Source organism: Calidris pugnax, unplaced genomic scaffold (assembly GCF_001431845.1).
Source record: "Calidris pugnax isolate Ruff unplaced genomic scaffold, ASM143184v1 scaffold27, whole genome shotgun sequence".
NCBI classification, from domain to species: domain Eukaryota; kingdom Metazoa; phylum Chordata; class Aves; order Charadriiformes; family Scolopacidae; genus Calidris; species Calidris pugnax.
This window is the reverse complement of record NW_015090893.1, coordinates 1,504,227-1,517,661: the sequence shown is the minus strand read 5'-3', so window position 1 is coordinate 1,517,661 and position 13,435 is coordinate 1,504,227. Positions and strand designations below refer to the sequence as shown.

At 39.3% G+C, this 13,435-nt stretch overlaps 1 protein-coding gene across 2 annotated transcripts in view; it reads right to left on the bottom strand.

The window, feature by feature from the left end:
* The window catches only part of LCP2 (lymphocyte cytosolic protein 2), a 29,559-nt gene extending 16,746 nt beyond the window's left edge, over positions 1–12,813 (bottom strand). For both annotated transcript variants that reach the window (XM_014948289.1, XM_014948290.1), the window contains exons 1-3: positions 12,524–12,813; positions 9,563–9,625; positions 5,908–5,954 (exon numbers count right to left, since the gene is read on the bottom strand). In XM_014948289.1, coding sequence (XP_014803775.1) covers positions 5,908–5,954; positions 9,563–9,625; positions 12,524–12,601 — 188 coding nt within the window. In that variant the 5' untranslated portion in view covers positions 12,602–12,813. The remainder of the gene's footprint in view (positions 1–5,907; positions 5,955–9,562; positions 9,626–12,523) is intronic.
* Between the last annotated feature and the right edge of the window lie 622 nt (positions 12,814–13,435).

Here is a 13,435-nt window from a genome sequence, read left to right as displayed (position 1 = left end):
GAGGATTTACACCAACTGATTTTTGAAAAAAAAATGAAAGAAAAAAGTTGCTCATCTTATCTTGCTGCTAAAAAAATTATGCATTTGCTGCTTAAAATACAGTATCTGATCTTTACCTCAAGTTTAAGTTAAATGCTTCAAACCGATGAATTAGACAGGTTATTAGAAAAAAGCAAAGTTTAGGATGGTACCGCTTTAGGGGGAACATTATTAGAGATGGGTGCACTGAGCAGCGGAGCCCGTAGCCATGTGAGGAAGGAAGTACCAAAACCACACTGCTCTCTGAGTTGTGGGAGTGGATGATAGGAGAGGATAAGGCAACAGCACTTGCAGAAAATGTTACTCAGACTTCTCTTTCTCTTTCGCCCTCCTCCACCAGACGCTGAGCTTCAAACTGGCAGGAAGTCGAAAATAAAAAAAAAAAAACCCACACCACCCAGCAGCCCCCAAAGCAGTACTCCAAAACTGGCTCTTGTTCACTTCACTGCAGATGCTGTTTTTGTGAGTAGAATCCATTCTACCAGTATTGGGATAAAGGGCTTAAGATGTGTGAGAGAGAGGGAAGGCAAAGCCCCGTAGGGCCAGGAAGTTGCATGTTGTATCCTGGAGGCTGCCAAGAGCACGGCTTGTGAGAAAGTCTTCATTTGGCCTTTGAGAAAAGTCTGTTGGGCAGATGCAGTGCTGTTATGTTGGCTTCAAAACTGACTGAGTATCAGTTATGTTCTAAGCCTTTCAACAACCTTTAGCATCCCACCTGAGAGAGCATGTGTGCCCACACATTCACTTCTGCCCAAGACATACCTCTTTTAAAAGAGAAGGGCACCATAAAGTTCTTAATTTTTTGGTTTGCACTTTGTCTCTCCTGGAAGTTGGATATTCAGAACTCAGCACGCTCACCATGTTAGAAGGGCACCATAAAGTTCTTAATTTTTTGTTTGCGCTTTGGTTGTTGGAAGTTGGATGTTCAGAACTCAGCACACTCACCATGTGTGAACTGGCAGATGTGATTATGTACTTTAGTGCAACGATGCTTTTTTCTTTGTTTTATTACTGGAAATTTTCACAAGTGCTACGGGATACGCCATAAGCTTTCTGAGCAAGGCTGAAAATGTCAATCTCAGGTTTGAGACCTGCCACTGAGGACGGCCAAAGGCATCGACAGCCTGTGATAGTATCTGGGATTACCAAAAACTTGGAAATGTTTCCTCTGACCGCTTTAAGTGGAAATTTTCACAAGTGCTACGGGATACGCTGATATGGGGTATTGACCAATTACTACCATTATTTTGAGTGAGGTCTTTGCTTTTTCTTGTTTATTAATTCTGACCACTTTAAGGCACATTCTGTTGAATGTGGTTTGAAATATTTTTCAAGACTCAGGTTTGTTATCCTCAAGTATAAATCTTTATGACCTTCTGTGACTGCCAACAGTGATAATGAGCATTAAGAAAACTCTGTGTGTCCCTTAAGCTGAATATTGGCCTTTTGCTTCATTAGATTTATAGCAAAGTGTTAATTACATCCTTATGATTAGGTCTGTTTCATTTAGTGCTTAAGACAGATATTCCGTGTCTGCTTGGTGTAAAACACACCATATCCCTTCCCTGTTTCACCGATGTGCCACGTGCTCTCTCAGGATGCAGTGTGGTGTTTGTGAAGCTTCAGGTGTGTACGTTACCCTGGTGGTGGTAATATTAACTTCAGTGCTTCTTTCATAAGTGCTTCTTTCTTGTAACAAGTACAAGAGTTCAAGAAAAACCATAATACTATGGTTTTTAACAGTTTTTCATAATATTACAAAAATGCCTACTGTTAAGCATAGTGTATGTTTGAAGAAAAGAGGTTGCAACTGAGCTAAGCTATTAATAACTGAACCAATTCTTAGGTCAACTGTGATGCTCTCTCTCACTTAGGATGACAGCTACATTCATGACAACCCAGTGCCTAAATCTGATGGTCATGCCACAATTATTTATTTTAATTTCTCAGTGGGAAGAGGGAGAAAATGTATGCGTTGGGCGTTCCTACCAATAGATTGCTTGGCCCAAATGTTGCTGCTCCTTAAAGGTCTGTGGCAATGTGATAATGTTGGGATAATGGCTGAATGTCTCCTGGGCCATAGGTTTCCACTAAATCTGTGAACAAGTGAAGTAGGGAAACCTCTTTGTGGTCTGGAACCTGGAGACTGGGTTCCACCGTATGTAGTCATGCAGTGCCAAAGGTCCTTTATCAGTGCCATAGCAGGTCTGTGTAGGTCACTGGTACAGACAGGGGGATAACTTTTCATAGAATGGCAACTCTGCCTGAATTCTTAACATATGAGTAGTACTGGTAAAAGTGAAATGTTACCAAGTGATTTAAACTGATACTCTGTATCTTCAAATAGAAATGTATATATTCAAGTATAAATTCTATGTGGTAGCATTTTCTGCTTAGCTTGAGGTAGTGCCTGAAGCTCAGCATGTGTCCAAATACTACCTTTTGGACCGAAGCCCTAAACCACTCCAAGAATCCTTCTTCACTCCCTCTTCCCCACGTCCACCCAGAGCAGCCCAACTACAGCACAGAACTGGCAACGGCCAAGTGGCTTTTCCCACCTCCCTTTTCTCTAAAGGCAAGGGTGAAGCTGAAGTGGTGAGGGGAGTTATCTGTACTCTGCCTTTTGCTTTGGGACCTTGTGCCTGAGCTACAAATTTGATTCTACTGTGCACGTAAGAGGGAATGAAAGAAAGGTTTCCATGTTAGCATTCAACAAAGCTAATTTTCTAAACTTCTCTCTAAGATTGCTCTCATAGCAACATAAGTTCAAGAGGTCTCAGGGTTCCAAAGAGTGACAGTGTCAATGTAAATATTCTAAATGAAAGTTAAAACTTCATATTTGTCAGAGAAGCCTCAAATGGAATAATAGTTTCAAATTTGGGGGTTTATTTAAAGGCCTAGATACTGCAAGGAAAGGAGGGCACATGGGTTTCCAGCTGACTAATGCTCTGTTGGCACAGCTTTATGCATAACGCAAAGATGAGGACAACTTTTGGTTTTGATCCTTTCAAGTGCTTCATAAAACACTCAGTCTATCTCAGTCTAATGCCCTAATAGACATGTGGGATGGATTTCCTTAATTCCTTAATCATCCTGTGTACAGACCTTCAGGATTTCTGGCAGGCACACAGGACAGTCGGGTGGCGACCACAAACAAGACTGGGAATCCCTGCTGAGGGCAAAGGACTGTGGAGCTTGTTATGGCCCCTTGAGAAATCCATGTGTGGCTGATGCATATGCAGGTGCAGTGAATCCTGGGCAGACTTAGTGTCCATGAACCCTTTTGCCTGCAAAAGGGTTGCCAGAATAAACTTTCAGGACTGTCTGGATGCCTCAGCCACTCTTATATGGTGCCCTTATATATGCAACGTTTTTAGCAAAGTCCAATAGAGTTCAGTGTTTTAATGGAGAGTTTGAACAGTGTATTTCAAAACAGTGTATTTAAAATATGCATTTAAAAATAAGGCTCATGAAAATGTGCCCCTGTAACGTGGCCAGTGGAGATTAACTTTCAAAATAATAATTCTGTTAATAACAGAAGATCGAGGGGGTGTGTTACTTTGAGGAAATGGCCTATCATACTTTGTAATGACAACTGTTACATACTTAGGCATTTAAAGATTCTTGTAAAAGTCACAGAATCACCCCCAAGTAATGGCCCAGTTATATTCAAAACTTGATCAGTAGGTTTGCTCAAACGTGTATATTTAGTAAAACCACATACCCAGCTCGGCAGGTCTGTATGGATGTAGGCTGTGGTTTGCAAACCTTGTCTAGTTGCAAGTGCTGGGTTCTGCTCTTGGTACATGTAGGTCACCATAACCCTGCTAAACGTCCTGGAGAACAAGCTCTCTTGGACTTTTTCTTCATTCCACTGGCAAACTGGAAGTGTGATGCTTGCTATTTATATTAAGCATTTTCACAGAATATGCTCAGATTTTAGCACTGTTGTTAAGTATCAGGTGTACTACTACAATATGCTAACATGTATTTCAGCTTGTAGAAGAACTAACTCTTCCTACTGGGCGAGTTTTGAGTTATGATATCAAAGTAAGGTGTGAACGTGTTCTAGCAGAAGTCAACAGCAAGTGCTTTCTGTTTTGCTGAGAGTGTGAAGATTCTAAAGTAATGAAATTAATGTTTTAAATGGCAACAAGTTCTCTTTCCTATTAAAACTCTAAATTCTTGTTTTGAACAGTGGCGTTATATGGAGGACCCCACATCACACCAACCTTTTCCCATGTATATTCATAATATTCTAGTGAATTGTTTCCATGTTTGTAAGTGTGGAGAAAGCTGAGAACAAGGGCAATAGTTCCAGAACTTTCATTCAGATTCATTAGTTTACATATTTATTCAGTTCTTAAGGTTGTGCATGAAGCTTCACTCTTCTTTTAAAGCTCTAGATTTCAAGTTCTCGTCTTGTTGAGAAACCCAAAAGATCTGACTAGAAAAGTCTGTTCACTTTCTGCTAGAGTGTTACAAGGTAAGTAGACTGTGAAAATCGAATTTTCAAAACATTTTTGAGGTATCAGTAGATTAGATGAGGAGACAGGAGCAACTTCACATTGTTAGATTTCATTTTAACCATTCACCTATGACATTAATATCTCTGTATCTGCTTATTAGACCTTCCACCAACCACTTTTGACTCAGGAATTTGAAAGGAAATAACCAAAAGTTCTCAAAATTAAAAGTTCAAAAAAGGAGAACACAAGGCAGTTTTACCAAATGACTGTTAAGGAGGGACAAATTATCAGAGAATTCTAAGCAATGTGTTTTACAATATGGTAAGATGAGTTTTTCACAGACAGTCTGGTGTAACTCTGGTCCTTCAGTCTCAGTAACCATAGTTAAAAGTTGCTTGCAATTGACAGTAAGTTAAAAAATGCTGAGATATTGGGGAGTCTTTTTTTTTTTGTAGCACCTGGGCCCCCTCATACACAGCCAGTCCCTATTATCGGGAAATTTATTGTATGAAATTATCAATATGATCTTAAGAAATGTCATGTCTGAGGTTTTCAAGTTCAAGTCCTTGCTTATCTGATCCTACCAGCAGTGTCCTCCAGCCCTCAGATCTAGCCACCAGCTTACCCACAAGCACACAAATGTGACAGACCACGCAGGTATTTCAAATTTTTTCAGTACTCTCTGCTTCACCAAAACATGTTACACAAGCTCTGATGCCTCAGAAGAGGTGAAGCAGACTGTACCTCCCATAGCAGAGTAAACACGTGCCGAGAGGGACTGAGGCTGGAACTGGGAAATGAGCAACAAAGACATTTAACACAGAGTCAAATGTTCCAGAGTGATTTATCTCTAACGCCTACCTAAAGGATGATGAAAAGCACTTGAACTCCTCGACTGCTGTGTACCTGACTTTTACAGAGTCAAATGTTCCAGAGTGATTTATCTTTAACACCTACCTAAAGGAAAAGCACATGATGAAAAGCACTTGAACTCCTCAACTGCTGTGTGTGTACATGACTTTTTTCTTTTTCTTTTCTTTTTCTCTTTTCTTTGAGTTAAAGTTAACAGTTAAGCAGTGAAGAGTTAAACCACACTTCAAAGGCAATACTCACAAAAAAGTTTAACCTTTGTGTAGCTGCTGTTAGTCAAAGGATTTATGGATGAGTCTTTTTGAATATCCCCCAGACATTATTTTTTGGGGGTATTGCATCATTGTGCTTAAGCGGTCATGACAACACTCCTTTTATTTTGGAACATTCTTATTTTTCTCTCAGTGCAGTGCAATAAACAGGTCTCTAACTAATCACTTGCAAATCATCCACCCAATGTTTCTTAGGAGTTTTCACTGCAGAGCAGCTAAGAGTCTTTTTAGTGTTAAATTGGTTTGGCTTTACTTACGGCACTCGGAGTTTGGGAAATTTCTGAATATCATTTTCAGACATGTTCTGAAAAGGAAACACATGGTATATATCACACAGTTGTCCACGGAACACCCTGTGCCTTACAGAAGTGTGTGTATTCAAAAATGGGGCATGAAGTTTCAACTGACAGGAACATAAAATGCATGGACAAGCAATGCAGGACAACAGCCCATCCCATGGATCAGAAAAGAACTGAACCGATTTTAATAAAAAATCCTCTCTCTATTTTTTTCTTTTAGTTTTGCTGGATGTTGGCTTTTACTTTATGTTGCTGCCAGTTGTATTAAACTAGCTAAAAGGTTAATAAACATTATCTGTATTTGTTTACATACAGTGGACTTCAACAAAATTATTACATCTAACTTCAAAGAGAAGTGTAGCTAGAATGTTTTAATGACAGCTTGTTAAAAAGATCAGTAAGGAGAAATAAATCTTAAATCAGGTCTTACCAGAGTTGGGTAGATTTGTTTGTTTACCAGCAGCAGATGAACTATTCTTCCAGTATTAATATCAAATTAACAGGACTATGTGCAAAGTTAAAGTCAAGTAATTTGCTTTTCTGGTTTGTGTTCTCACCCAGTTCTTTATTGATGTTGTGTATTGTCACATTGACTTACAGGCAAGGTTAAAATCCACCCTTGCTCTGCTTCTCAAAAGAACTGGAAATAAGGAAATGCTTTTCATTGTATATTGCCATCACCTAGCATACAGCAAAGCATATCCTTTGAATATTTATTATTAAAGAAGTCTTGATATACAGTAATTCATCTTAGTGGACAGTGTCAAACAACTAATAGAGAGCCACATCCTGGTAACGTCCTATGCTACTGATTCCAGGTATGAGCTCAACAAAACGTGCAGGATCTGCTTGAAATCACCATCAGTGGCTTTATTCCTGGCTGTTTTGGAATTATGCTTCTCAGTAAATATAAAAGGACAGGATATTTCACTTGTAATTTTAAGGCAACGTGCAATGAAACGCCCTTTGTAAAGGGCTGTTCCTGGTAAGGAAGGCAAACTTCTACCAGAGATTCTGATTTATGCTATTTTTGCTTCACATCTTTTTTAGTACAGCTAAAAAAATATGGTATTTAAGTGACTTCAGAAGCTAGATATGTCTGCATAGAGAATTCAAGTGAAGTTGTGCAGGACTGAAAAGTTTCAGGGTAAAACTGTAAATTTTAAAATAGAGCATCATTTGCTGGAGTTTTGTCTAAGAACCTTATCTATGACATCACAGTATATGTAAAATCAGATGTTCTAGTGGAGACGTAGCTGGAAAACTCCTTGGGCTTAAGAGCAGGCTCAGCAGCCTGACAAAAATCTCCTCATGAACTGGGATGTGGCATGGAGGGGGCAGTGTCTCTTCCCCCTTCCCCCATAATACAGCAGTTAGACATCAGGTCACTGCTGACCTCAGCTGGGACGGGCTAAATCATGGGAGCTTCACCGATGCTCCTGCAGAGTCAGCCCCTCTCTTCTCCCATCGTGTGCAACTCCAGGCTTAGGACAGATGTGTGCAGTATGAAAACTTTTGAGAAAGTGTTCTGTTTAGTTGATCACAAGCTTTGCAAATTCTCTTTGGAAGGTGGCTGATAGTCTGGCTCTTTCTTACTGCCAAGAAGTTGTTGTTTCTAATTGCACGTTGGTTCACAATGCTATCAAGGATTGTCAGGCCAGAACAAATCCTATCTGTGTTTTCCAGCGCTATTTTGCTGCTGGGACTACCCACAGGAGTAAAACACAGAAAACGTGTACTCCCTTTATGAAAATGTCCTACAGGATTTACTGAAAAATCATAATTTTTTCTGAAGACGTTTTGAGCTTGTCTCTGGAATTCTATTCTGGCGATAAACCTGACAAATATTATGGCTTTAAACAATTCTATTCTGGCGATAAACCTGACAAATATAAGTGTAAACTCTCATAAAAGGGCCATGTTGCCATTTTAAATATTAGAGAATTTTATTAGAATATTAAAAGGGCCATGTTGCCATTTTAAATATTATGAGAATTTTATTGGAGTACGTTATATGGAATCCCTCTGGTTTTATTCCTACATCATCTCAACTGGACTTTCCTTATGGTAGCCAGTAGATAGAGCAATGTGACTTTGAAACCAGGATGTTATTCTGAAGAAGACAGCAATATTTTTACAGTCAGGTTTACCGTATAGATCTGACATAGATACAAAACCTGCAAACTCTCAGTTTTAACAATTTCTTCTGTGCCAATGTAACTTGGCAGTTTCCAATAACTCACAAAATGTAAAAAGGTATTTCTTAGAAAAAAACATTCACCCAGAGAAGCATTTTTTTTTTTCAAGTTTGCGTTGTACTCTAGAATATTCCACTTAAAGTCTCCTTTTGTTGTTCTACTTAACAGGTGAACCTTTTTTGCATTATACAATTGACAAGTAGGTCAAAAGCTTAAAAAAAAAGTCTCAGCAGAGATGAGCAGCTGCTTGCTCACTTAATAGAAAAGCATCGTTTTAATCTATTAGGATGCTTCTGAAAAAATGCTGCACTCTGAGCTGTGTGTTTACAGAAACACTCTGGAAATAATAAAAATTTAGAAAAATCACTTAGGAGTCCCACAGTTATTGCTCTTGCTATTTGTACCTCACAAACTTTCAGAATTTCATAGTGCTCCCATTCCAGGCAGAGATCCTTAGTGCCTGAGCTAAGGAGACTCTTCTTAGGGGTCAGGAGGATAAATCCTGTGCCACACGTCTGAATAATTCTGGCTCCTCCCAGTAAGAGGGAGGTGCAATATCCTCTTCCTACAAAAGGTGTTTGACAACTTTTCAGTTGCATTTTAATGAAATGTCAAATAGCTTGATACATTAGGACAAGTAAGTAAAAAATAAGACTTTAGAAGAGGTATGCGTAGATTTCCCCACTATGTCTAACTATAGACATGATCAAAATGACTACTTTTGGGGAAAACAGAATAGGTAATATTTGGAGGAAAAAAAAAAGAAGTAAAATGAAGTAATAATCAAATCCCTTACACATCTTTATGGATGTGTATTTAAGAGCTGAGAACAGCAGCTGTGCCCATGGAAGCTGGCAGCTTTTCTGAAGTTAAACCAAGGTGTTGGTGAAGCCTGGAGCAATGTTGATTTAAACTCCCTGGGACTCTGCTTACTAGGTTTGGGGCTCTTAACCTTCATTGATTTTGTGTGCTGCTGCAGAAGAAATCTAATTTTAAATATAAAGGCATGAAGCAGTGATTACAACACAACATCAGTCATTCTGATCAGGTCTATGTCTCCTTTAGTGGGAGAAGGCAATTAATAAATGTGAGTTTTCTATAGTTAGTATTTGAAAACAAGCACTTCCTATAAAGGAAGAGATGAATTCAAGATAAGACTGTGGGTTTGTAACTTCCCTGTCAGCTTAAAAAATACTAAAATATGTGCATATTCAACAACATGCTTGGGTTCCCAGTGTTCCATACTTAAAGCGAGATGTCTGGCTGATTTTAGCAAAGATATTTAGTTCTTGTATTTATACCTCAGTGACCACCTGTGAACTAAGTCATTTGCATCTGCCAATGCAAGGTTAGGAGGAGTCAAAACAATCGCTTCATTGGCGTTTGAGAGGGAGGAATTTTACAGCTCTACTTACCAAAAACCTTTGTCCATTTATGCTGTGCTTTCTCACGACTTTTTCACAATCCTTATACTTTAACTGTCAATGAAAAGAAGATGATTATTGCACCCTTCCTTATAAGAGCAGACGTAGTTAGCTTTGACTAGATGGGTCAAGTTACCCTTTTGTATGCTAGAGCCTGTCAAAATGGCTCAATTTGTTCTGTAAACATGGATTTTTTGAGACAAAGATTCCTCAGTGGACTTGAGGTTTCTCATCCATTTAGGAACATATAATTCCTCACATTTAAAACAACGCTGCAGTTTCCTGGCCCAAAGAAATATGTGGAAAATAGATAGTTGTGGTACTGACTGGGATGAACAGTTGTGGAAGACAGGAAGTACAGCAAAAACCTTAATATATTGGAATTCTGAAGCCCTGATGTCAGTTGCTGAACTCATTGTTGTGATCAAAAAGCTTCCTCATCTTGATGGAAATGTCACTTGTTAATCCTGGAAATTATCTATAATGCCTATAATATTTGGAAAGCTTTTCCCCAATATTCTGTTTTACAATAGCATCTAGGGCAAAGGCATGTTGATCATGTACAGAAGCTCCTGGTCCTACCAGGCAAAAATCTAACAGTAATTTGGGGCACTTAGGGAAAAAAAACCCCAACACCTAGCCACATTCAGCAAGGTGTGACTCTTAAATATTTCCAGTGGGTGTCTTAAGGGTTTTTTTTTTTGTTTCAACGGTAGTAGCATAATGTGAGAACACAGCTGATGTTTTTGGTCTGGCTGGAATACATTTTCTCTGTTTAAGGTTGATCAAGTCTGTACCAGCAGGAAGCCAATGAGCAGGCAGACAAAGTGTCTTTTTGGATCCTCCAGGACAGAAGAATTGCTCTGGTTCTGCCTGAAACTTTAGTTAGTGAAAGTTATGCAGACAGATGATCCTGTGCTGCTGGGATAATTCTCCTAAAGCAGGCAGGTAACTTTCTAGTGGGAGCATCGTGTCCTTCCTTAGTTCTATCCTGTTTACTCATTTTGAGGGTCAATCTTGTAACTTGGTGTTACAGGAGAGCAGATCCTGAGAACATCTGAGCAGCTGTGTCATGACCAATCTCTTCAGATGATAGAAGTTTTCAATATGATTGTCCTTTGAAAATCATCCCACAATTCTCTCAGTTTAGGAGGAAATACAATTGCTTATCCCTCTTGGACTTGAATCCTGGTCTTTCAACATATGGCTGCAGGCAATATAAATTACTCAGATGCAAATAAAGCATAGCTAAGGTGTAACATTCCACCCTGTAGTGATAAGTGTGAGGGAAATTGTACAAGTTTATCTGGGGAGAAGATCTGGTCGCTTATGGCAGTTGCCCAGAGCTGGCTGACTTAGGCTGATATTATTGTCTTAAAAAGATTTCTTAGATGACTTTAAGCAGCTTTTGCTCTGATTCACCTCCCCAAAAGTGGGATGCCAAGAGTATCTCTGTCCTGGGGGGTATCTGGATCAGTAGAGGGGGAGCACTTGAAAATTAATGTAACTGGGCCTGTTCAGTTACGATAGAAGTTCGAGTTAATCCTTTAATCACTGCTAAGGATATCATTGCCAGCTCTTTCAGGAAGCTGTTTCCCTTAGTCTCTTGGAAATGGCGATCCAAACCACCCTGCCCCAGTGCTGTAATGTTTTTCGTATTTGTCTGAAATTGCCTGTTGATAACAATCTCATCTGTTCCATCTCCAATTCTTCCTTTCACTTTCCTGTGCCACTAACCCCTGCATTCTAAAATCAGAGGTTTACAAGTAGCTGGCAGTTTCAGTTCTCTGGAGATTTGGGAGATACAGATTTTGTGTTTGATCTGCTCGGCTTTATTAGCTAGTTTTGCATTCTAGTATCCAACTTGCCTCAACTCCCCAAAGAAAACTCTCATAGAGTTGTAAGAGCCGTTGAAACAATAAATTTTGCATGATTGCAAAATGAAGCCCAAACTGTTCCAGGTTTTACAAGTCTAGTGTGACAGCTCACTTGAAAATCTTCCCAAATCTTGTGATTGATCTGAATGTTTAATCCAGGCTTACAGTTTTGGACTTTGGGAACCGCAAGGGAGATGGAGCAGGCACTATCTCCAATGTGAACTGAAAAATGTGCAATCTACAGAGAACACACAGAAATGAAGTTTCAGTAAAACTGGCTCAGTTACATATTCCTGGGCAATTACAAAGGTGTCAGCACTACTGTGCAGAGGATAAATAGATAAATATTGGTAGTGAATTCCTGTATTGCCTTCCCCAATACTTCTTCAGTGTGGAGACTCCTCTGAATTGTAAAATGAAATTTATAGATTGTCATAAGTAAAAAAGGTGTCAGAAGAAACAGCAGATCCAAGCTCGTCACACAAGGTAACATCAGAAAAAGCAACAGTGAGAGGGAAGAAGGCATAGGGAGGAATCTTGATCCATGAGTTCTGCCCAAGAAGTTTTAGAATAGGGAAGTCAAACCAAAAGCTGAAAGGTTTTTCCAACTGAGCCTAAAAAAATTAGGAGTCATTGTATCCACAACTGTTAAGTTCCTGGCTGGATTCTCGTGGATATGATTACAAAAGACATTCAGAGGCTCATTTCTGAACACCAAGCAATTAGAAAAAAAAATGTAATTGAAAATCATTGAAGACAACCTCGAAAGCTTGTGATCTTCACACATTAAAGCCTTCTACAGCTCTTAATATATTTTATGTCAACAACTGTTGTAGCAAAGTGTATATTTTCTCTGCAAAGCCGTGAGTTTCTCTTATACCTGATTTAAAACACACTTTCAAGATTCATTGATATATTTCACTGACCAGTTTAGCTCAGGTTCTGAATTGTCAGTGGTTTTGCTTTTAGTTTTGCAGCAAGCTCTGCCCACTATAAAAATATGTAAATTTAGCACAAACAATATTACACTAGTTTGCTCCTCCATCGTACAAAGACAAAATACGGTTGAACTTACCGTCCTAAAATATTCTGCTAAGTCATCTGGGTTCCACGTAACCACGTCTGAACGGTGGGGAATGTTTCTCAAATCCATGGTGAGCTCTCTCCTCCGGGCAGTTAGCGCACGTTCATAGCCCTACCAGCCATGAAACAGCCATATGGCCCCCGTGTGTCACCAACTCCAGCGTCACCAGGAATTCCTTGTCTAAAACCCAGCTTCTTCTGTTTAAGACCTGGTTGGTTTTTTTAATTTAGAGCTACGTTGTTAGGACATCCAAGAGAGATACTGCTTCCTCTTACACAAAATGGTCTCTTCTCAGAAAAGTTGTCAGCTAGTCAGCCTTACCACTTCCTTTGTCTGAATATAAATAAGTAAACAAGGAAGCAGAGCAAAGAGTTGAAAATGTTCTTCCTGCTACATATAAGTAAGCTCCTATGCACCCTATTTGCTTGAAATTGCATACATTTATGTATTTACACACTCTGTGCAGTATAAATATATTGACATATTATCTGCATAAACATTGGTTACTGCTTCTGTGCAAGTCTAACCCAGACAAGTCCCCCTCCAAAGAAGAAAACGTTCACTTAGGAGAAACTTCTTCAACTTACCTCACTACCTGAAGTGTCACGTTATCTTTCTTTGATTTATACAACAAGAAAAGTTGTTGGAGTTCTACGTAAGGAGATGTGCATGAATAAGGGATGGAGTAACAGTCAGCATTCCTTCAAATAAGGAACCTCTTAGTGAAACTAAAAAATGGGCAAGCTTAGATGAACTTACACTGTCATTGTTTCGGTGCCCCATTTTTCAGCTACCTCTAACGAGGAGTTTTGTGTCTGAAAAGAATCCACAGGACCATAGTATTACCACAGGGCTATTTCTACTCACTGAGGACCTTCTAACCTTGGGTCTGTAATTTGCAAG